This window comes from Scylla paramamosain, chromosome 38 (genome assembly GCF_035594125.1).
Source record: "Scylla paramamosain isolate STU-SP2022 chromosome 38, ASM3559412v1, whole genome shotgun sequence".
Lineage (NCBI taxonomy): Eukaryota > Metazoa > Arthropoda > Malacostraca > Decapoda > Portunidae > Scylla > Scylla paramamosain.
In genome coordinates this window covers 7,658,894-7,681,234 of record NC_087188.1, presented here as the reverse complement: position 1 = coordinate 7,681,234, position 22,341 = coordinate 7,658,894, and the positions used below count along the sequence as shown (strand labels likewise).

General features: G+C 39.4%; 2 protein-coding genes and 1 long non-coding RNA gene across 4 annotated transcripts; 2 read left to right on the top strand and 1 right to left on the bottom strand.

Annotated features, from left to right (window-relative positions):
• Nucleotides 1-3,133: 3,133 nt before the first annotated feature.
• LOC135091695 (peptidyl-prolyl cis-trans isomerase NIMA-interacting 4-like) lies at nucleotides 3,134-4,958 on the bottom strand. The gene is made up of 3 exons (XM_063989571.1): nucleotides 4,749-4,958; nucleotides 4,122-4,241; nucleotides 3,134-3,698 (listed from the first exon to the last, which is right to left on the bottom strand). Exons 1-3 carry the CDS (start codon nucleotides 4,878-4,880, stop codon nucleotides 3,540-3,542), a joined length of 411 nt encoding a protein of 136 aa, XP_063845641.1. The 5' UTR covers nucleotides 4,881-4,958; the 3' UTR covers nucleotides 3,134-3,539.
• Nucleotides 4,959-5,434: 476 nt separating this feature from the next.
• Nucleotides 5,435-10,916, top strand: LOC135091696 (large ribosomal subunit protein uL13-like). The gene is made up of 6 exons (XM_063989572.1): nucleotides 5,435-5,544; nucleotides 8,154-8,248; nucleotides 8,911-9,056; nucleotides 9,682-9,827; nucleotides 10,211-10,333; nucleotides 10,813-10,916. Exons 1-6 carry the CDS (start codon nucleotides 5,524-5,526, stop codon nucleotides 10,900-10,902), a joined length of 621 nt encoding a protein of 206 aa, XP_063845642.1. The 5' UTR covers nucleotides 5,435-5,523; the 3' UTR covers nucleotides 10,903-10,916.
• A 2,280-nt stretch (nucleotides 10,917-13,196) lies between these two features.
• On the top strand, nucleotides 13,197-21,439 carry LOC135091697 (uncharacterized). 2 transcript variants are annotated; one of them, XR_010262597.1, is made up of 11 exons: nucleotides 13,197-13,295; nucleotides 13,596-13,644; nucleotides 13,988-14,041; nucleotides 14,274-14,329; nucleotides 14,640-14,688; nucleotides 15,032-15,085; nucleotides 15,318-15,373; nucleotides 15,684-15,732; nucleotides 16,388-16,457; nucleotides 18,377-18,446; nucleotides 20,441-21,439. It is a non-coding gene; the product is annotated as an uncharacterized LOC135091697 (long non-coding RNA). The 2 variants fall into 2 exon arrangements; XR_010262598.1 differs by having other exon boundaries at nucleotides 16,388-16,461.
• Nucleotides 21,440-22,341: the final 902 nt, after the last annotated feature.

Here is a 22,341-nt window from a genome sequence, read left to right as displayed (position 1 = left end):
GGAAGAAGAAGAAGAAGAAGAAGAAGCACCACCATCAGAAGAAGAAGAAGAAGAAGAAGAAGAAGAAGAAGAAGTACCACTATCAGAGGAAGAAGAAGAAGAAGAAGAAGAAGAAGAAGAAGCACCATCATCATCATCAGAAGAAGAAGAAGAAGCACCACCATCAGAGGAAGAAGAAGAAGAAGAAGAAGCACCACCATCAGAGGAAGAAGAAGAAGAAGAAGAAGCACCACCATCAGAGGAAGAAGAAGAAGAAGAAGAAGAAGAAGCACCATCAGAAGAAGAAGAAGAAGAAGAAGAAGAAGAAGCACCACCATCAGAGCAAGAAGAAGAAGAAGAAGAAGAAGAAGAAGAAGAAGAAGAAGCACTACCATCAGAGCAAGAAGAAGAAGAAGCACCACCATCAGAGGAAGAAGAAGAAGAAGCACCACCATCAGAGGAAGAAGAAGAAGAAGAAGAAGAAGCACCACCGTCAGAGGAAGAAGAAGAAGAAGAAGCACCACCATCAGAGGAAGAAGAAGAAGAAGCACCACCGTCAGAGGAAGAAGAAGAAGAAGAAGCACCACCATCAGAAGAAGAAGAAGAAGAAGAAGCTCCACCATCAGAAGAAGAAGAAGAAGAAGAAGAAGCACCACCATCAGAAGAAAAAGAAGAAGAAGCACCACCATCAGAAGAAGAAGAAGAAGAAGCACCACCATCATCATCATCAGAAGAAGAAGAAGAAGAAGAAGAAGAAGCACCACCATCAGAAGAAGAAGAAGAGGGAGGAGGAAGAAGAACCACCACTAGAGGAAGGAAGAAGAAGCACCACCATCAGAAGAAGAAGAAGAAGAAGCACCACCATCAGAGGAAGAAGAAGAAGAAGCACCACCATCAGAGCAAGAAGAAGAAGAAGAAGAAGAAGAAGAAGAAGAAGAAGCACTACCATCAGAGCAAGAAGAAGAAGAAGCACCACCATCAGAGGAAGAAGAAGAAGAAGCACCACCATCAGAGGAAGAAGAAGAAGAAGAAGAAGAAGAAGCACCACCATCAGAGGAAGAAGAAGAAGCACCACCATCAGAGGAAGAAGAAGAAGAAGAAGGAGCACCACCAGAAGAAAGGAGAAAGAATTAGAATTAGAAAAATTATAATTAGAAGAGTTACGTAAGCTGCGTTTACACCAAGCGAATCGAATCGATTCAATTCATGGAGAATCATTTGACTCGAGTCATTTTGAATCTGATTAACACATCATTCAAGGCAGCTTTCGAGGAGTATGGACGTCTTTGCTGTTGCAGAAATAGCATTGTTGCTGTGGCTGAGAAAGCGTAGACGGAGGCGGAGGCAACGAATATGGGTGCATCCAATAAATTCTAGAAGACCTGAATCTGGGAGTTCCCAGATTTGGTCAATAATCCGGAGAAGTTTTATGACTTCTTTAGGATGACCACAGAACAATTTAAGATGTTGGTTGAGTTGATGGGACCCTCCATCAAGAAGCAGAATACCAATTTCATTTCTGTAGCAATATCAGTCCATAATGCAGCAATTACATCACGATTACGGTGCATAGGATCACTAGGATCATAAATAGCACGTCGTTCTTGCACTAAACTGATGAGGAGTTCCGCATGCATGATGCTTCCTGCTTGGCTGACTCGCCTTGACTGATGAAAAAATGGGACCGCGCGCATCAGTGATTCTGAATCGCCATGAATCTCCACGATTTGAATTGACTCGATTCGCTTGGTGTAAACGATTCCATTGAATTTAACGTATCGAATCATGACGAATCATGAATTGGGATGATTCTCCATGAATTGAATCGATTCGATTCGCTTGGTGTAAACGCAGCCTTAGAATTAAAAGAATTAGAATTAGAAGAATTAGAATTAGAATTAGAAGAATTAGAATTAGAATTAGAAGAATTAGAATTAGAAGAATTAGAATTAGAAGAATTAAAATTAGAATTAGAAGAATTAGAAGTAGAAGAATTAGAATTAGAAGAATTAGAATTAAAAGAATTAGAATTAGAATTAGAAGAATTAGAATTAGAATTAGAAGAATTAGAATTAGAAGAATTAGAATTAGAAGAATTAAAATTAGAATTAGAAGAATTAGAATTAGAAGAATTAGAATTAGAAGAATTAGAATTAGAAGAATTAGAATTAGAAGAAGAAGAAGAAGCAAGAAGAAGAGAGAGCAAGAAGAAGAAGAAGAAAACAGAAGAAGAGAGCAAGAAGACACCATGAAGAAGGAAGGAGAATAAGAAGAATCAGAGGAAGAAGCAAGAGCAAGAAGCAACAGCACCACCAAGAAGAGGGAGGAGGAGGAAGAACCACCACTAGAGGAAGGAAGAAGCACCACCATCAGAGGAAGAAGAAGAAGCACCACCATCAGAAGAAGAAGAAGAAGAAAAAAAAAAAACGCACCGGAATGTCTAGATGAGAATGTCTAATAATAATAATAATAATAATAATAATAATGTTAATAATAACAATAATAATAATGACTTACTGTCCCGTCGCTGGCACTTCCATCGTCATCACTTCTGTTCACATTCGCTGCAAAAAAAAGAAAAAAGAAAAAAAGGGCATTGAAAGCAGCACCCTCGCACCAGGCGCGTTTTTTTTTTTTTTTTTTTTCTTCATCTTATTTCATTGTACTTTATTTTATTTAGCCAGTGTCTTCACTCAAAAAATTCAGTCAGAATTATTATCATATTTACATTATTGTTATTATTATAATTATTATTATTATTATTATAATGCATTTTTATTGTGACCACCAAAGAAAATGTTTACAAGTAAACATTTTTTATGTGACTCTAATATACGTAGGTGAATAGCATCCATTTTGTGCATATCATTGATTTCTGCTGGATAGAATTAAGAATAGAAAACTCCAGATCGGATTTAGTAGCCTCATTATAAAACCTCTCTCATTCTCTTTCATTTGTATTCTCCCTGCATGTAAGGACTGTCCCTCTTCCACTCCAGCAGTATTCCTCTCATTCCTCTATCCTTTTGTTTCTTTCTTAAGAAACATTGCAGCATCAAGCCATCTGCTCAATAGAACCACTTCCTTGAGGAAGCTGTTCTGAGCAGGAGAGGGAATAGCATACAATATATTAGAGGATGAAAAAAGAAAACAATCAAGTTCTACAATTATATAATCCTTTGCTAGAAGAGAGAAGTTTCACAAGTGCCAGGTAACTTGAGCATCAAATCATAAAAAAAGCCACACTGATGTGTAGATCAGCAGGTACACATGATTGCTAGGGGTGAAATCTCTCACTAAAATTACTGTGGTGGAAAGCTGTGTCAGTTCAGCAGGTACTGAAGATTTGCTGTTATGAGATAATTAAGGAAACATGATAAACACCCAAGCCACACCAGGCCAATATTCCACAGAGTGCTCATCCTCACATAGATCGTTATAACAAAGTAACATCCACAATCAGCCAGAACACCTTTCACGAGGCCACACCACTGGGACGAGAAGCAGCAGGAATTAAAATGCACAGGGTGACAGCAGACTTGATCCCGGAGAAGCACTGGTCATTTCTTCCCCTCAACCATTATGATGTGGTAGCCAAACTTGGTCTTGACGGGCGGGTCGGTGTACACGGGACTGGCCAGGGTAGAGACAGGCAGGGCAAAGGCAGCATCCTGGAAGGGGCCAACCATGGAGCCTCGGGTCATCCAACCCAGGTCACCCTAAGAGAGAGAGAGAGAGAAAGGCTGATGAGTTCATTCACAGTAAGTTGACCTTTTAATTATTAGAGAAAAATGTATCTAGTCTTTTAGTAATGCAAAATGTAACTGTAAGTATCTAAGAAGTCTTGGCTGAAGCTGGAAATTGAGTGAGTTATAAGATCTGCCTCAGAAGAACTGTCACTGAACTAGCAACCTTAACTCTGGACCCACCCAAGCCACCCTGTGAACAGCTTAGTGGCATGTATTTCTATTGTACATAGAGATGAGCAGACAGTGAAAAAGAAATTACGATAATACTGAACCTCATTATTCAAAGCAGTTGCCCGTATGATATCAATGTGTTCTGACCTACCACACACTTCACCCTTCACCCCTTCACCATGGAAATGCCATGACCACCCCTCACTGCCTGCTGAGCCTCACCCCGCTGCGCGCCTTGTCCTCGGAGTATGTGGCTGCTACTTCATTGAACTTCTGGCCAGCCTTGATCTTCTCCAGGGCCTCAAGAGCCTTGCTTTGCTTTTCACAGAGAATGTGACGCACCTGAAAGGGAAACAATTTTGGTTCATCATCATACAAGTGTTGCAATTTATCACCAGAGGCCACAGGAATACTCTTCATTGTTGCCACTGAGATATTATGTGGCAGTTAGGAAATTGCAAGTGCCAGTTTGTGAAAGAAACATGGGATTTTACCAAGAAACAGTTTTCAGATTAATACAATACATTTTGAAACCTGTCATAAAATGTTTAGAAAGAAATTTGCAAGATATTGTTCACCCATAAAAGAAAAAAAAAAGAAAAACTGCATGTGCTTGTAGGGTTAGTTTTTGCTGCCAAACATGTATTTCTACAATCTGGATTCTGTCAAGTGTGGCAGCCTGGCATCAAACGGTATTTGAAGCAGAGCATTATCCCCTGCCCACCACCCACATGACCCATCCAATCACAGATGAAGAGGACACACAAACAATCTTCATGGGACATCACTACTATCTATACAAGCACCAAGCATGCTGGACACTACCTAATGAATCACGAATCAACTCACTTTAACAGACGTGCCTCCTTTCTTCTCCTTGCCTCCTTCTGCTCCTCCCTTGGCGCCCCCAGACTCGCCCTTGCCGCCACCCTTCGCGCCGCCCTTGTCACCCTTGCCTCCACCTTTCTTTCCGCCGCCCATCCTGTCACTTGGAGTAGGAAGGTGTGTCTGTACGTCTGTCTGTCTGCCTGAACCTGTAGCCTCCGACCACGTGAGGAAGAAAATAACTATTTAAATCCCTTGAATTACCAGAGCGGAATCTTACTATTCTTATGTGTGCTCTGAGTCATTGTTATGACTTCACAATGGCGAAAATTACATGGCTTAAATGATGATAATATATCTTATCGGCGTGGTTTAAGGTATATGAGGTTATTTAAGTGTATGTTAAAAAAAGCTCGTTTTCTATGAATATTTGTTTACAATTTATTTAATTCAAAGAAAACTAGAAATAACTATATGTATATTGAAACGATTGTTCATTAGTATTTAGAAAACAACATTGATTTGAGAAATCTCTGTTATTATATTATTATTTACTTTTACCAGCATCTATCCCAAGTGAAGGTAAATATTTTTCAACTAACATTTTTTTTGTCAAGAAACACAAGTAAATTGATATCTGTCACAATAATGAAAACATAATTTTGCAATAATAGATACTAACATTCAATATTCTTCTTTCTAGCATATTTCCTAGGGGTAGGTATATATTTTCCGCTACTCAAAATTCTCGTTAAGTGTGCGAGCGGCCGCCATATTGTCCCTTCGGCCTCTCCGCAACATGCCTGGCTTCAGTGCAAAGGTGAGCGCGAGTATTTCCTTGTATTTACCCATGTTTTAACCCGATGCTCGCCGTTTGGGGCATCTGAGTGATACATGAGGTCACACTCCCTCAATAGAGTGGATCAAAGCGGAACTGGGAGTGCTAATAGAGTGCATTCAGGGGTGAAATAAGTGAGGCGGTCAGCGTGTTCAGGAGGTGCACATGTTGACTACCCAGTGTTGTAGTGCTTTACGACTCCTGTGGCCCAGATGGTTAATTGCCTGGTTCACGAGTGTCGGGGACGGGTGGTGTAGCAGTGCAGGGTTAGTTACCGCCAGTATAGGCACTAAGCACCGCCATGTCACTGCCACATAGGGTGAAACCAGCGTTCAAAGGCGTCGGAATGCCTCGCCGCTATTTATCAAGTATGTGGTGAATGTGCATATTCCTAGGTGCGGGAAGGGACGAGTGCGGGTCCACGGCAGAGTGATTCAAGTGGCGCTGTGCCGGGCGTGATGCTGTAGTGTAGTGTAGATCATGTTTGTGGCACGCCTGTTTCAGTGTTAGCACCAAGACAGGTAGTGGTTCGTAGTGAAGACCGTGGCGATACCCGTGATCAAATAAATACTTTCATTATTTACAAACTATACTCTTAAAATTTTCATCGATCGCTGCAGTCTGCCGGGCGGAGGGTGAGGGGGGGGGGAAACTGTGGCTCCTGACGGGCTGCTTCAGTGCTGTCTTGTCTGCTGACCGCGTGTGGTGTCTGTACCCTATAATTTGTGATTCTCTCTCTCTCTCTCTCTCTCTCTCTCTCTCTCTCTCTCTCTCTCTCTCTCTCTCTCTCTCTCTCTCTCTCTCTCTCTCTCTCCCCAAACTTTATCCAATCTAGACTCCAATGTACCCACTAAGTCTTAAGTTAGCTCCCGCTGCTTGTGGTTGCTGTGGTAATCTGTGGTGGGCCGAGAGTACATACAAAGTAACCTCAGGATTCCTTTCTTGGTAGGTTGCTGTGACCTAAAAGGTAACATATACATAAATTAGAACAATATTCCTCCTTTCTGTGGATTAGAGCTACAATTAAAATGACCTGTATCAAGATGGGTTGATAATGTTGAGGGCACTTTAATTTTCAGCTAAAAGATGTGTTGGCCTGGTTTGCTTTGGCTTGGAGGTTTAAGATGCAGTCACACATGCTGTTTTTGCTGAAGTTGGCTGTGTTGCATGAGAAACTGCAAAGTTCTATTCACACTGCTGCCAGCATGTCAGTTAGGTTTCTTGTAACGTGAGCTGTTGCAGTCAGCAGCACAAGGTGGTGTCACCTGATCAGTGTTGCTGTGTAGTGACTGCTCGGCCATACCAAGCAGAGGGGAAAACTGTATAGGTGCAGTTACACAAGACACTATCTTACTTGTGACAGTTTTCTACAGTGAATGTATCCTGAGTGTGGTCTTGTGGAGGACTGTAGCACTGTAAAGCAGTACAAAAGAAGCTGTATTGCACAAAAGATGTATTGCAGCTTTGTGGTGTTTGCTGAAGAAAACAGTACTTGTGGACTGGAAGTGGTTGGCCCAGACAAAGCAGTAGCCTCTGTCACTGCTAAAACAGATGGCAACATTTTTCAACTCTGTGTCTTTAGCTGATCAAATAAATATCAGCAGATCTTGCCTCCAGAGCCACTTGCTCATCCCAGGCTTTGTAATATGCTTCATACATTATACAGGTAAACATCACTACTTGAACAGGACTCTTCCAAAGTGTACTAGTCATGGTTACTCCTGATAAGAACACTGGAGTAGCAAGGTCTTGAAGCTTTTGGAAGTCTTTTGGAGTCTTGTTCATTTAAGCTCAGCAACACAAGGCAGAAAATATCCAAATTGTGTGTGTGCTGCAGAGCACCTCACTCCCACCCTGTGCTGTTAGCAAACAAATGCAGCAGAACCTCTCAGCACAGAACATAATTCATTCAAGCAGATAATTCATATGCTGAACTTGGCTTTTCCCATTAGAAATAAAGGAAAGTTAAATAATTTGCTTCAGTGCCACCAGTAATGGACACATTACTCGTCATTTTCAGTGTGAAAGGGATTATTCATAGTAACTAACATTGCTAAGAAGTATTACATGGGAAAATATTATTGAAATAATAGACAATAAAGAAGGAGGGTTGAGCTGCCAGACGTCCTCGCTAGGTCAGTCATCGTGTGCTGCTCTAATACATTCCAGTCATCAACACTGTGACGGAGTCCCTCGTCCTCTTGCCAGGGACTGTCTGCGTCCTTCCTGACTTGGTAGCAGGCACAGGAAAAGCAGAAAAATAACACATGAATAGTAGTGTAACTTGTAACACCATGGCAATAGTCTGTTCTCAAAACACTTGTTATAATCTGTTGATGGAGTGGTCTCATTGGCTGCTTGTATTTCAGCTTAAAGATGATTAGGTCATCGTCATGTTTGACTGTTTGCTGTTTTGGTTCATAGTTGTTGAGCCTGTGATCCTGTTTGGCCTTTTATATCTTTAGCTCATTTCAGTTTATAAGTAACTTACACACAGTGTAGCCATAAGGCAATTTAGGAGGTTAGTATGCCTTTAACTCTCACTTAATATTTTTTTTTTTTTTTTTTTTTTTTTTTTTCTGAACCTACAGCCAATATTGATAGATGGCGCCGGGCACCTGCTGGGGCGCCTGGCCGCCATTGTTGCCAAGACTACGTTAGCAGGCCAGCGTGTGGTAGTGGTCAGGTGAGTGGGAAATGTAAAGAAATTATTGACCAGTATGTTTTTTTCAACACATTATTATTTTAGTGTTTGCAACACCCATGTTTTATTATATTTGTATTTGTCTCTCTATACAGTGGGGTCACTATCCCATCACTTTAAATTAATACCTTGAAATACCAGCCCTCTTAATTTCTAGTGAATTTACCTTTTACTGATTAATCCCCCCCCTCTTTTTTTTTTTTTTTTTTTTTTTTTTTTTTTTTTTTTTTTTTTTTTTTTTAATGGATTTTGAGGTTTTTAACATAAGGTGTGTGTGTGTGTGTGTTTGTAAGTATTTTGACTTACCATCTTAGGGGCTTATAACATTTTGCAGTGGTGCCATATGACTGTAATGTTATAGTGCCTTTATTTAAATCAGTCAATATTTGCGTATATTATACACCCCTCTGTACAGCTGTGTGCACTGGTGTGCCGTGTATTCCTAATGTTTATGCATATTTTGTGGTGGTTGCACTTATTCTCATGTCAGTCTTTGACTTATCCTAATTTTCTTGTTTCATTGATTTGTTTAAGTTTGTAACCTGTTACTTTCTGGCCATTATTTTTGTTGGGCTGTACTCTCTGCCTCCAGGCAAAAGTACAATACTGTTGAGTAATGATGATCCCCAATTTCCTCTGCTTAGATGTGAGAAAATCAACATCTCTGGCTCCTTCTACCGCAACAAGCTGAAGTACCTGTCCTTCTTGCGCAAGCGTTGCAATGTCAACCCCAAGCGAGGCCCATTCCATTTCCGTGCCCCAGCCAAGATCTTCCAGCGGTGTGTCAGGGGTGAGTGTGTACAGTGTACCTGCCTCGTTGCATCACCTTATCACAACCATTCTTCCATTACACGCATCAGCTTGTAATGATGTTTGTGGAATCACTGTCACATGCTCATCATATGTTACATTTAATTAGGCTTCTGTTTTTTAGTAACTTCATATTGAAGACTTGGTGTTGTCTGGGTTGTTTTGTGTGCAAGTAATCATAAAGTCACTTTCAGAGATTCTTGTGAAAGTAACTTTTCCTCTCCCTCCTTCCTTCCTCAACAGACTACTGCTTAGAAACCCTTATTGGTTGACTGTTATTCCAGTCATTAATCACAAGGCCATATCCTTGTTACTTAAGTAAGGAGTGTGAAGATTTCATTATGTACCTTCCCCTTTGAGATTAACATGGTGATTGTGGTGTGTGTGTGTGTGTGTGTGTGTGTGTGTGTGTGTGTGTGTGTGTGTGTGTGTGTTATCAAATGTAATGTCTTTTTTTTCTCTTCCATATACATAATTTTGTATGATGACTTACACCTTATGATCCTAGTGATTTTTTCTCATGCACTACCAACTGAGGACTGTTAATGCCTTGCCTTACAAATAAGGAAAATGTGTGTTGTTAACATGATTTCTTTTGCGGACAGGAATGCTGCCTTACAAGACCAAGCGTGGTGAGGAGGCTCTCAAGCGCCTGAAGAGTTTTGAGGGTGTGCCTCCTCCCTACGACAAGTCTGCAAGGAAGGTGGTGCCGGATGCCCTGAGGATCATGCGCCTCAAACCTGGCCGTAAGGTAAGATGGTGGAATGTTGCTGTGGGTTGTTACATGCCTGTACATTACTTGTATGTCATCTACAACTTTGTTCAAAGAAGTGATGTATTTATCATTTTCTTGGTTTTGCTTTGTTGTGTCTGCCAGCAAGTGACGTGTATTATAAGTTATGATTTCCTTACAGTACTTGTAGGTTGTGCTGCCTTTATTACCACAAGTCTGGTGTGTGTGATGGCACACCCTGATGAGACTTGGGCTATTTTATTTTATTTATTTTTTTATTTTTTATTTATTAATTTTTTGTTTATTTTTTTATTTTATTTTATTTTTTCCATGTATGTATGTTTTTTTTTGTCTCGACTCAGTCCTTTCCCTTCACGCTTACATGAGCATTACCTTTCCAGTACTGCTTCCTTGGCCGCCTGTCCCATGAGGTGGGCTGGAAGTACAAGAGTGTGGTGGCCACTCTTGAGACCCGCAGGAAGCTCAAGCAAGCTGTACTTCACAAGAAGAGGTTAACAGATAAGGTAAGATGAAGTGCCACTTTTGTATAGGTTTGCAATTTCAAATTTATCTATTTTTATATTTTTCTCATTTATGATTAAATAGTTCCTGAATATGAACATCAATTCTCTCTCTCTCTCTCTCTCTCTCTCTCTCTCTCTCTCTCTCTCTCTCTCTCTCTCTCTCTCTCTCTCTCTCTCTCTCTCTCTCTCTCTCTCTCTCTCTCTCACACACACACAAAGATGAATTTAACATTTCCTTCCTTCATGTTGGTTTTTGTGGTTTAATAAGTTTTTGGCAAACACAGACGTCTGATGTGATTTTCTCTTGAATGTTTGTTTTGGCAATTTTATGAATGAGTAAATTTACTGCAAACACAGATACCAAGTTTTCTTTCTCTATGCAATTTTATGAATAATACCAAGTTTTCTTCTATTTATTATGGTTTTGCTGTTTAGTGGTTCATTAAGTAAGCATTCTGATGCAAGTAACTTGCTTTCAGAAATTGAGGAGGCAGGCTCTTAATAAGGTGTCCAAGAGAGTGGAGCTGTACACCAAGGTCATGGTCTCCTATGGTGTTGGAAGTCAATAAATGTCATCACTGGAGTGGTGTTTGTCTTTCCTTCAGACACCATAAGCCTTGCTGTTTGTTTCACCTGTCACACATTTTTGTCTTACAGCATTGTTAGGCCACTGATTGCTAATGTTGCACTTGCACTTCTTATTGATTTTTTTTTTTTTTTTTTTTTTTTTTTTTTTTTTTTTTTTTTTTTACATTAATTGTTAATTGATAGTTTTGCTGTAATTCTACTATCTTGAATACCTTAGAAAAATGCTTTTAGAATGAGTGTTTCATATCATTATGAAGAGCAGGAGTGTGCCTTCCAGCAGTGCAGTGAACATCCAGATTGCACCATTTTCACTTAGGTAAGGTTTTCCTCATTGTCAATTTTACCATTAGAATTATTGTTGTACTTGATGTTTTGTGTGTGTTTGCATATAAAATGTAATGTCTTTGTTTTTTCTTCCAAAATACATGATTTTATATGATGATAATTTACACCTTATTATGATCCTAGTGATTTTTTCTCATTCACTTGCTTTGCCTTGCAAATAAGGAAAATGTGTGTTGTTAATCCTGCACTTACTTCCACAGAATTATGACGTCTGACATACAGCAAGAGTGAAGTGATTTTCAAGTTCCTATAAATGTAAGTACGAGATATTAACAGTCTTTGGCTATAAAACTATTGGAATTTGCAAGTCTGTATGTTAATTTCAAGATTTTTGTTCTGAACTGAATTTATTAATACAGTGGCATCATCCACATTATTGTGAAGAATAGAATGTATAAGGTGTGTGTGTGTGTGTGTGTGTTTGTGCTTGTGTTTGTAAGTATTTTGACTTACCATCTTAGGGGCTTATAACATTTTGCAGTGGTGCCATATGACTGTAATGTTATAGTGCCTTTATTTAAATCAGTCAATATTTGCGTATATTATACACCCCTCTGTACAGCTGTGTGCACTGGTGTGCCGTGTATTCCTAATGTTTATGCATATTTTGTGGTGGTTGCACTTATTCTCATGTCAGTCTTTGACTTATCCTAATTTTCTTGTTTCATTGATTTGTTTAAGTTTGTAACCTGTTACTTTCTGGCCATTATTTTTGTTGGGCTGTACTCTCTGCCTCCAGGCAAAAGTACAATACTGTTGAGTAATGATGATCCCCAATTTCCTCTGCTTAGATGTGAGAAAATCAACATCTCTGGCTCCTTCTACCGCAACAAGCTGAAGTACCTGTCCTTCTTGCGCAAGCGTTGCAATGTCAACCCCAAGCGAGGCCCATTCCATTTCCGTGCCCCAGCCAAGATCTTCCAGCGGTGTGTCAGGGGTGAGTGTGCACAGTGTACCTGCCTCGTTGCATCACCTTATCACAACCATTCTTCCATTACACGCATCAGCTTGTAATGATGTTTGTGGAATCACTGTCACATGCTCATCATATGTTACATTTAATTAGGCTTCTGTTTTTTAGTAACTTCATATTGAAGACTTGGTGTTGTCTGGGTTGTTTTGTGTGCAAGTAATCATAAAGTCGCTTTGAGAGATTCTTGTGAAAGTAACTTTTCCTCTCCCTCCTTCCTTCCTCAACAGACTACTGCTTAGAAACCCTTATTGGTTGACTGTTATTCCAGTCATTAATCACAAGGCCATATCCTTGTTACTTAAGTAAGGAGTGTGAAGATTTCATTATGTACCTTCCCCTTTGAGATTAACATGGTGATTGTGGTGTGTGTGTGTGTGTGTGTGTGTTATCAAATGTAATGTCTTTTTTTTCTCTTCCATATACATAATTTTGTATGATGACTTACACCTTATGATCCTAGTGATTTTTTCTCATGCACTACCAACTGAGGACTGTTAATGCCTTGCCTTACAAATAAGGAAAATGTGTGTTGTTAACATGATTTCTTTTGCGGACAGGAATGCTGCCTTACAAGACCAAGCGTGGTGAGGAGGCTCTCAAGCGCCTGAAGAGTTTTGAGGGTGTGCCTCCTCCCTACGACAAGTCTGCAAGGAAGGTGGTGCCGGATGCCCTGAGGATCATGCGCCTCAAACCTGGCCGTAAGGTAAGATGGTGGAATGTTGCTGTGGGTTGTTACATGCCTGTACATTACTTGTATGTCATCTACAACTTTGTTCAAAGAAGTGATGTATTTATCATTTTCTTGGTTTTGCTTTGTTGCGTCTGCCAGCAAGTGACGTGTATTATAAGTTATGATTTCCTTACAGTACTTTTTTTTATTATTATTTTTATATGATGATAATTTACACCTTATTATGATCCTAGTGATTTTTTCTTATTCACTTGCTTTGCCTTGCAAATAAGGAAAATGTGTGTTGTTAATCCTGCACTTACTTCCACAGAATTATGACGTCTGACATACAGCAAGAGTGAAGTGATTTTCAAGTTCCTATAAATGTAAGTACGAGATATTAACCGTCTTTGGCTATAAAACTATTGGAATTTGCAAGTCTGTATGTTAATTTCAAGATTTTTTGTTCTGAACTGAATTTATTAATACAGTGGCATCATCCACATTATTGTGAAGAATAGAATGTGTCTTGCCTTGTGCTTTATAGGTCTGCTTAATTTATATGATGATATCTTCCACTTACAATGACCGTAATGATTTTTAATCATGCAACACCAGCTGAGGACATTTTATCCCCAGACAACAGTGAAAACAATTGCCTGTTCTAAGCCAGTATTTCATTACAGGTGATGTGCTGTAAAGAGAGATGTGCAGTGAAAGTCAGTCATTGGAAAGGCAAGTTTTCTTCCTTTGTTGTTTTCACTTCACAGTGAAAACAATTGTTTGATGAGAGAACAGTCTATATATTTATGTGAATATATTTGCATATAAGTCATTCAATAGGATGATCATGGTTAAAGAGAGTCCTTTTTCCCCTGTTTATATGCCTTATCCTTTAACCTTTAACATTTTCATTGTAGAGAGCTGTAGTCTGCGCAGGGATTCTTTATGAGCACATACACCAATTTTTGACAACACATGATGATTACTTATCATGCACTTCCAACTGTGCAACATGTGCTGATTCATATGCATTGCAGAAAACAACATGGCATTCATGCATTTACTACATTTGCAGGAGTGTGCCATCCAGCATTGCAGTGAACATCCAGATTGCACCATTTTCACTTAGGTAAGGTTTTCCTCATTGTCAATTTTACCATTAGAATTATTGTTGTACTTGATGTTTTGTGTGTGTTTGCATGTTATCAAATGTAATGTCTTTGTTTTCTCTTCCAAAATACATGATTTTATATGATGATAACTTACACCTTATTATGATCCTAGTGATTTTTTTCTCATTCACTTGCCTTGCCTTGCAAATAAGGAAAATGTGTGTTGTTAATCCTGCACTTACTTCACAGAATTATGATGTCTGGCAAACAGCAAGAGTGGAGTGATTTTTCAAGTTCCTTTAAATGTAAGTATGAGATATTACCTGTCTTTGGCTATAAAACTATTGGAATTTGCAAGTCTGCATGTTAATTTCAAGATTTTTTGTTCTGAACTGAATTTATTAATATATTAATATATTAATGCATCATTCACATTATTGTGAAGAATAGAATGTGTCTTGCCTTGTGCTTTATAGGTCTGCTTAATTTATATGATGATATCTTCCACTTACAATGACCGTAATGATTTTTAATCATGCAACACCAGCTGAGGACATTTTATCCCCAGACAACAGTGAAAACAATTGCCTGTTCTAAGCCAGTATTTCATTACAGGTGATGTGCTGTAAAGAGAGATGTGCAGTGAAAGTCAGTCATTGGAAAGGCAAGTTTTCTTCCTTTGTTGTTTTCACTTCACAGTGAAAACAATTGTTTGATGAGAGAACAGTCTATATATTTATGTGAATATATTTGCATATAAGTCATTCAATAGGATGATCATGGTTAAAGAGAGTCCTTTTTCTCCTGTTTATATGCCTTATCCTTTAACCTTTAACATTTTCATTGTAGAGAGCTGTAGTCTGCGCAGGGATTCTTTATGAGCACATACACCAATTTTTGACAACACATGATGATTACTTATCATGCACTTCCAACTGTGCAACATGTGCTGATTCATATGCATTGCAGAAAACAACATGGCATTCATGCATTTACTACATTTGCAGGAGTGTGCCATCCAGCATTGCAGTGAACATCCAGATTGCACCATTTTCACTTAGGTAAGGTTTTCCTCATTGTCAATTTTACCATTAGAATTATTGTTGTACTTGATGTTTTGTGTGTGTTTGCATGTTATCAAATGTAATGTCTTTGTTTTCTCTTCCAAAATACATGATTTTATATGATGATAACTTACACCTTATTATGATCCTAGTGATTTTTTTCTCATTCACTTGCCTTGCCTTGCAAATAAGGAAAATGTGTGTTGTTAATCCTGCACTTACTTCACAGAATTATGATGTCTGGCAAACAGCAAGAGTGGAGTGATTTTTCAAGTTCCTTTAAATGTAAGTATGAGATATTACCTGTCTTTGGCTATAAAACTATTGGAATTTGCAAGTCTGCATGTTAATTTCAAGATTTTTTGTTCTGAACTGAATTTATTAATATATTAATATATTAATGCATCATTCACATTATTGTGAAGAATAGAATGTGTCTTGCCTTGTGCTTTATAGGTCTGCTTAATTTATATGATGATATCTTCCACTTACAATGACCGTAATGATTTTTAATCATGCAACACCAGCTGAGGACATTTTATCCCCAGACAACAGTGAAAACAATTGCCTGTTCTAAGCCAGTATTTCATTACAGGTGATGTGCTGTAAAGAGAGATGCACAGTGAAAGTCAGTCATTGGAAAGGCAAGTTTTTTTCCTTTGTTGTTTTCATTTCACAGTAAAAACAATTTTTTGATGAGAGAGCAGTCTATATATCTATGTGAATATATTTTCATGTAAGTCATTCAATGGGATGATCATGGTTAAAGAGAGTCCTTTTTCCCCTGTTTATATGCCTTATCCTTTAGCCTTTAACATTTTCATTCCTTTTTGCAAATGCTCAAATAGAGCGATGATGACAAAAAGACTTGCGAAGGTGGACCAGTGTGGGGTGGCAGTGGTGGAAAGCAGCACAAGCTTGCTCTAGGGGTCTGTTTCCCCTGGGAAGGTCTGAGAGAAGGGACAGCTATGCTCTTGAAGGGCAGCCTTCGAGAGAAGGGGCGGATCACCAGACAATATGTCCTGGTTGGAGGCAGGCCTAGGACACCAGCTGGTGCTGGTGGAGGCAGCCTCCAGCCTTGGTTGGGAGGTTCCTGTGTCCAGCTTAGTTGAGTGTGATGAGCAAGGTGGCCACTGTGCCATAACTCAATTCAGACTATTCTGTGCAGCTGAGCCCCACTGTCACCACTGCTGGGTGTTGCACCACATGTGCAATGATTATGAGAGCTGAGCGGTTAGTTTTTTGTGTGTGTTGGGAAATTATTGTTGTACAGCATCTGAATAAGATTAACCCTCACAGATGGAGCTGCTGCACCTGCTGTGGAGACTGGAGTACAAGAGTTGTGAATGCAGTAGGCCTTACACCTCAAGTTAGTAAGTCCAGCCATACAAGTCCTCAAATGCTGTTGAATCTTACTGGTTGAAATATATATTTGTACTGGTTCTATTATTATAGTCACAAATTATCATGTTAAGAGGATAAAAATAATCATGGTACATATTGTTTTGTATTACTCATGACTACTATTTTGAGTGGAGAGATGATTGGGATCAATGCTCAGGGAATATGTCATCCATCTCAATACACCATTATGGAGAAATTGTCCTGATTACTTCATGGTTTTGTAAATACAGGATGCATAAAGTTTTTATAATACATCTGAGCCCATATTTATCAAACATTCTTGGCAAGTCATTGCTATGAACCTTGTCATAATGAGAGAAAATTGTGCATTTTGATCATAACTTAGAAAAGCAGTCATGAGCTTTGTGCATGTGTCATATCTATGGCTTGCCAAGCCTGAGTTGACCCTGTCTCGGACTGACTAACATTAGCTGGCTGCCTCACAAGATATCCCGCAAAGGAATGATCTACCCAGAAATGATGTATTGAATAAACTTAGTGGCATAACATATCAAATAAGTCTTTGGTACATAGAAATGCTTTTTATACAGTTAAACAAGTAAGGGGACCATGCCTTCATTCAGTTAGCCTTGTGGGAGCATTTGGATGTACTGGAGGGCACTAAGGGAGTGGAAATTTCATGTAGGATTTGTAGCCTTGTCAGGCATATAAAAAAAAAAATATTTTTCTTTCATTTTGTCATTATCCAATGTAAATTTCCAAATATTGTTCTTGTGTGCTGTTTCTGTATCTTGGTTTTTGTGAATTACAGGATGGTTGAGTATTATGTATGAAATAGTGTTTGATTTGGTGAAAGGAAAACTTCCCAGTCATTATTTTCAAGCTTTTCCTTGCATTATATTTCTCACCATCCTAAAACTCCAGTGTTTGATTACAAGGAAGGGCTTCAGTGTGATTGTATTTAGCATATTCAAGGTATGGATTGCTATCTTGACCAGTGTCCCTTCCTTAAATATCTTTAAATACAGGAAATATATATAAAAACCTGTAACATATTACATACATCAGCTTTTTACTTCATCTTTTATAATTTGAGAATAATCATTATATGTGGCAGAAGCTTATGGTAGACAGTTATGCTCTGCTCATAACTTACAACATAGCTTGTGATACACACTGATTGGTGTTTGTCTTTACTATAACACGTGCCACATCTTTATGGTGAATGTGGGCTTTTGTGTATAAACATATCTAGTTTTACTTTTAGTCTCACCTCATGTAACTTATGAGTTGGTTTAGTTTACTCCACATGAACTGATGAATGTTGAAAATACAAATTTTGCTGACTGGACTTCTTCATGCATCATGTTTTCATCTTATTGAAGTATCATTGATGACATTGAAGTCAATTAGTCAAATTTGAAAGTACTTGTTATATCTCAGATAATTGAGTCCAGAGGCTGATAGTAGAGAGCGATGATGACAAAAAGACTTGCGAAGGTGGACCAGTGTGGGGTGGCAGTGGTGGAAAGCAGCACAAGCTTGCTCTAGGGGTCTGTTTCCCCTGGGAAGGTCTGAGAGAAGGGACAGCCATGCTCTTGAAGGGCAGCCTTTGAGAGAAGGGGCGGATCACCAGACAATCTGTCCTGGTTGGAGGCAGGCCTAGGACACCAGCTGGTGCTGGTGGAGGCAGCCTCCAGCCTTGGTTGGGAGGTTCCTGTGTCCGGCTTAGTTGAGTGTGATGAGCAAGGTGGCCACTGTGCCATAACTCAATTCAGACTATTCTGTGCAGCTGAGCCTCACTGTCACCACTGCTGGGTGTTGCACCACATGTGCAATGATTATGAGAGCTGAGCAGTTAGTTTTTTGTGTGTGTTGGGAAATTATTGTTGTACAGCCTCTGAATAAGATTAACCCTCACAGATGGAGCTGTTGCACCTGCTGTGGAGATTGGAGTACAAGAGTCATGGATGCAGCAGGCCTTATACCTCAGGTTAGTAAGTATATGAAATTACATTCTTCTCAATACCTGTATTTAAATTTCAAAGAATTTCATTAGTATAAGATTTTCTATTTATGAATCACCAACTTATATCTCAATTGGAGTGTTCGCTATAGGTTGAGTTGCTGGTGATCACTGGTTTTAATGTAGGGGTTGGTCAGTGCTTCCACAGTGCTATGGAGAAGCACATTCTAAAACTTGATGCATTGTACTTATATGTTACAAAGCATTGATTTTAAGTGTTTATGCTAACTTTATCCACATGATCTGGTGATGCACATTCTACAGAACTGTTATTGTAAGCTAAATACTCACAAATAGGTATCAGTGTTTTCACATTCATTTCTAGTCTCCTGCTACATACTTAGTTTGAAATGTTTTCCATTGGTTTCTGGCAAATCCCTCAGAGTTGAGCAAGTATTATTTGTGCTGACAATGTTGTGACAGCAAAAACTTCACAGACGAAAGGACTGGCCGATATCAGGCACGCTGACTTCTTTAAAACACCCAATAATCCCAAAGTAGGAGATATGAGTTTGTAGGGCTGTTGTAAAACCCCAGTTTATACAGTTTATACATGGGTTGTGGTTGATTGCACAAACATATGAAAGAAGAACCAAGGTGTGAAAGGATAGGATGTATTTCCAAAGAAGGAAGCGGCAATTCAGGGAAGATATTGGGAGATGGGATGTGAATAGACAAGCAGCAACGCAGGGAAGATGTTAGGAGACACGATTTCAACAAACAACCTTCACCAGTGTCCAGCTAGGGTTTGGCATCAAAACATGGTTGTTTCTTCCATATGTAACAGGATTTATATGCGGGTATGTTAACCATATAACTTAAATGTCATAGGTCAGAGGGAGAGGAAAAAATAGCATTTGTCCCAAGGTGGTGATATATCCCAGACCCAAGATAATGTGCAGAGTATTTAGCTTGTTTTGCCATATTTCTTGCTGTCTGCTAGATGATGGTAGCTAAAAATGTCCCTAATATTTTACTAGTTTGATAACTCATGAATGACATAAAGATTTTTTTTCAAGCTGACCATTTTCTGAGTAAAATTTAGTCAGCTGGTGAATCTGGCAGTATTTCCAGATCATAGCGAACCCTCCAATTGATGAATTTCTTATTGTGTGTGTATGTCTGTTTCTCTTAAATCTTAGAAGCTTGAAATGAACTTTACATTAAAAGAAAAACTTGGCTACTATTAAATTTTAAGGGTTAAAACAAATACCTGCAGGTTTCTTCATGTATTAAAGTCACATGCTTTTCATGACACAAGGTACTTCCTGCTTAGTACATTTTGTAATACAAAATGTGGATTTACATGCAGATCTAGTATTTTCTTTGAATTTTGCTCTTATATCCTTCTTATAAACTATTAAATCATTTACTATCCCTTAAGTCAAGCATTTAATTATGATCAAGTCACATTGTGATGAGATATTAGGGCAAATTACTTTGCTTGTAATTGAAAAGCAATCTTCATAGTACTCTGAGATAATTATTGTAAGTGTGTAGAGGCTGATCGTAGAGAGCGATGATGACAAAAAGACTTGCGAAGGTGGACCAGTGTGGGGTGGCAGTGGTGGAAAGCAGCACAAGCTTGCTCTAGGGGTCTGTTTCCCCTGGGAAGGTCTGAGAGAAGGGACAGCTATGTTCTTGAAGGGTAGCCTTCGAGAGAAGGGGCGGATCACCAGACAATATGTCCTGGCTGGAGGCAGGCCTAGGACACCAGCTGGTGCTGGTGGAGGCAGCCTCCAGCCTTGGTTGGGAGGTTCCTGTGTCCAGCTTAGTTGAGTGTGATGAGCAAGGTGGCCACTGTGCCATAACTCAATTCAGACTATTCTGTGCAGCTTAGCCCCACTGTCACCACTGCTGGGTGTTGCACCACATGTGCAATGATTATGAGAGCTGAGCGGTTAGTTTTGGGAACTTAGGTTGAATTTAATTGTGCAACTCTAATGTACTGAAATTTTCAGGCTGTGATTACACCAAAGTGTGATTTAGAAGAAAGTTACCAACATCCCCATATACCCTGCAAGCTGGAAAGGCCATGGGGAATCTCCAGCCAGATTGCCTTTACCTCATTAAGCATCTTTATTAGAAACATATAGAAAAACATGGAAGCCAAATCATCAGTCACATAATCAATTCAGCCATGATGGTATCCAGCACATCTCATTGAGTACAAGCAGGTACATATATCATACCATATATAAAAAAAATTTGGACAAATTTAGAAGTTGGTGATTGTCTTTGCATTTTGGCTGATCACTAGCATAGAGCAACTCTCACCCTACACTGAGCAGGCACCCATTGCCCTTGCCTCACTCTCACTCCTGAGATCTGGCAGTGACACTGGTAGGTCCTCACACCTTCCTCTAATGCATGAGAGTTGATTTTGGTAGTCCAAGACTGGCCCATGTGTTCATGGAAGGAAGGCCTAGGATGCCCCTTCAGCTTATTATGAAGGACGAGAAGACTGGAGGGTTACTAGTAAGGACCTCCATATTGGGCGAGTTGTAATTCATCACTTTACGGGCATGTGTGACGTCCAGGCTGCCAGCCATCGCATCCACCACAACCTGGAAATTGATCACATGACTGTTTTCCTCTCCAGTAGATGATGTCAGGGTACCTAACACCAGCAACATTAGGCACTGCTGGCTTATGACTGGTGTGGTACCTATGCTGCTGAAGGGAGGAGACATTTTTTCAAAAGGCCATTTTGCCTTGCCAAACATGCATCTGGGGTTCCTGGGTACTGCTGGAGGATGTGCCCCAGGGTCTCTGGCCTGCTGCCACAACACAAGTCACAGTTGACCGTATCCCTTTGGTGCCCTTTTAGATCAGCATTTGTGGTTGGTGTACCTGATGAAAGTGTAGCTTACTTTATTAAGTTTGGAATATTTATAACTACAACACATGTAAGTGTGAATTTATTTTTGTGTAATTTTGAAATAAATATATTAGCACAATTTTGTAATTTTGTTTACATGTAACTATGTATTGCTTGTCTCGGACTGGGACAAGAATATGTTGCTTTCTGCACTCAGTGTGTTGATGAGGAAACTAATTGGCAGATTACACTGAGCTATTTATTTTCTTATCTCCAATTCATCACCACTCTTTCCACTAACTTCTGGAGCATCAGCATAGCCTCACGGGAGATAATCTTAAATATTAGGATAAAGTTAAAAAAAAAATCAAATGACATAATATGTAAACTTTAGACAAAATGTGTTTTGGGGCTAATTTAACTTCCATTTAAAAAAAAAAAAAAAAAGTTGTCGAGATGAGCTTCGTGAAAAAAATTGTCGAGATGAGCTTCGTGGAAGCAATAAAAAAACCCAACCCTGTGGACATAAACACTGAAAATTATATGAAAGACCGAAACTAGGTGTCTGATTAGCTGTCTGCACTTCCTATAACCTTCCTTATCTTCTAGTACAAGTTCTTGCATACGAAGGCCTGTTGGCAACCCCAAGCCGCTCTCTTCTTGCTAGCCACACCTGCCTTCACACAATCAAACTTTTTGTTCTTTTAACACATTACATCGAGAATGTAACAGCAATGCGATGACAACAGAATAAAGGTCCGGACGGAAGAGGTCAGCCAGTGTTGCGGAAGCTGGGGATAAAAAAAGAAAAGTTAACGGTTTGACGTCTGTGGTACTGGCAGAGATCTGAGATGGGAGGAAAGCTCGAGTGTGATAACCCCGTGCGTCAACGTGCTGAGTGTTGAAAAGTCAGGAATGGTCAATCGGCTTAGAACATCGTCTGCCCAGTGTTTACTCCGCCAGTAGGAGAGCAGGAACCAGAATGTTTGTCACTGTTCCTGATACACCATAATAGAGATTACAATATGAAACATGTTTGTA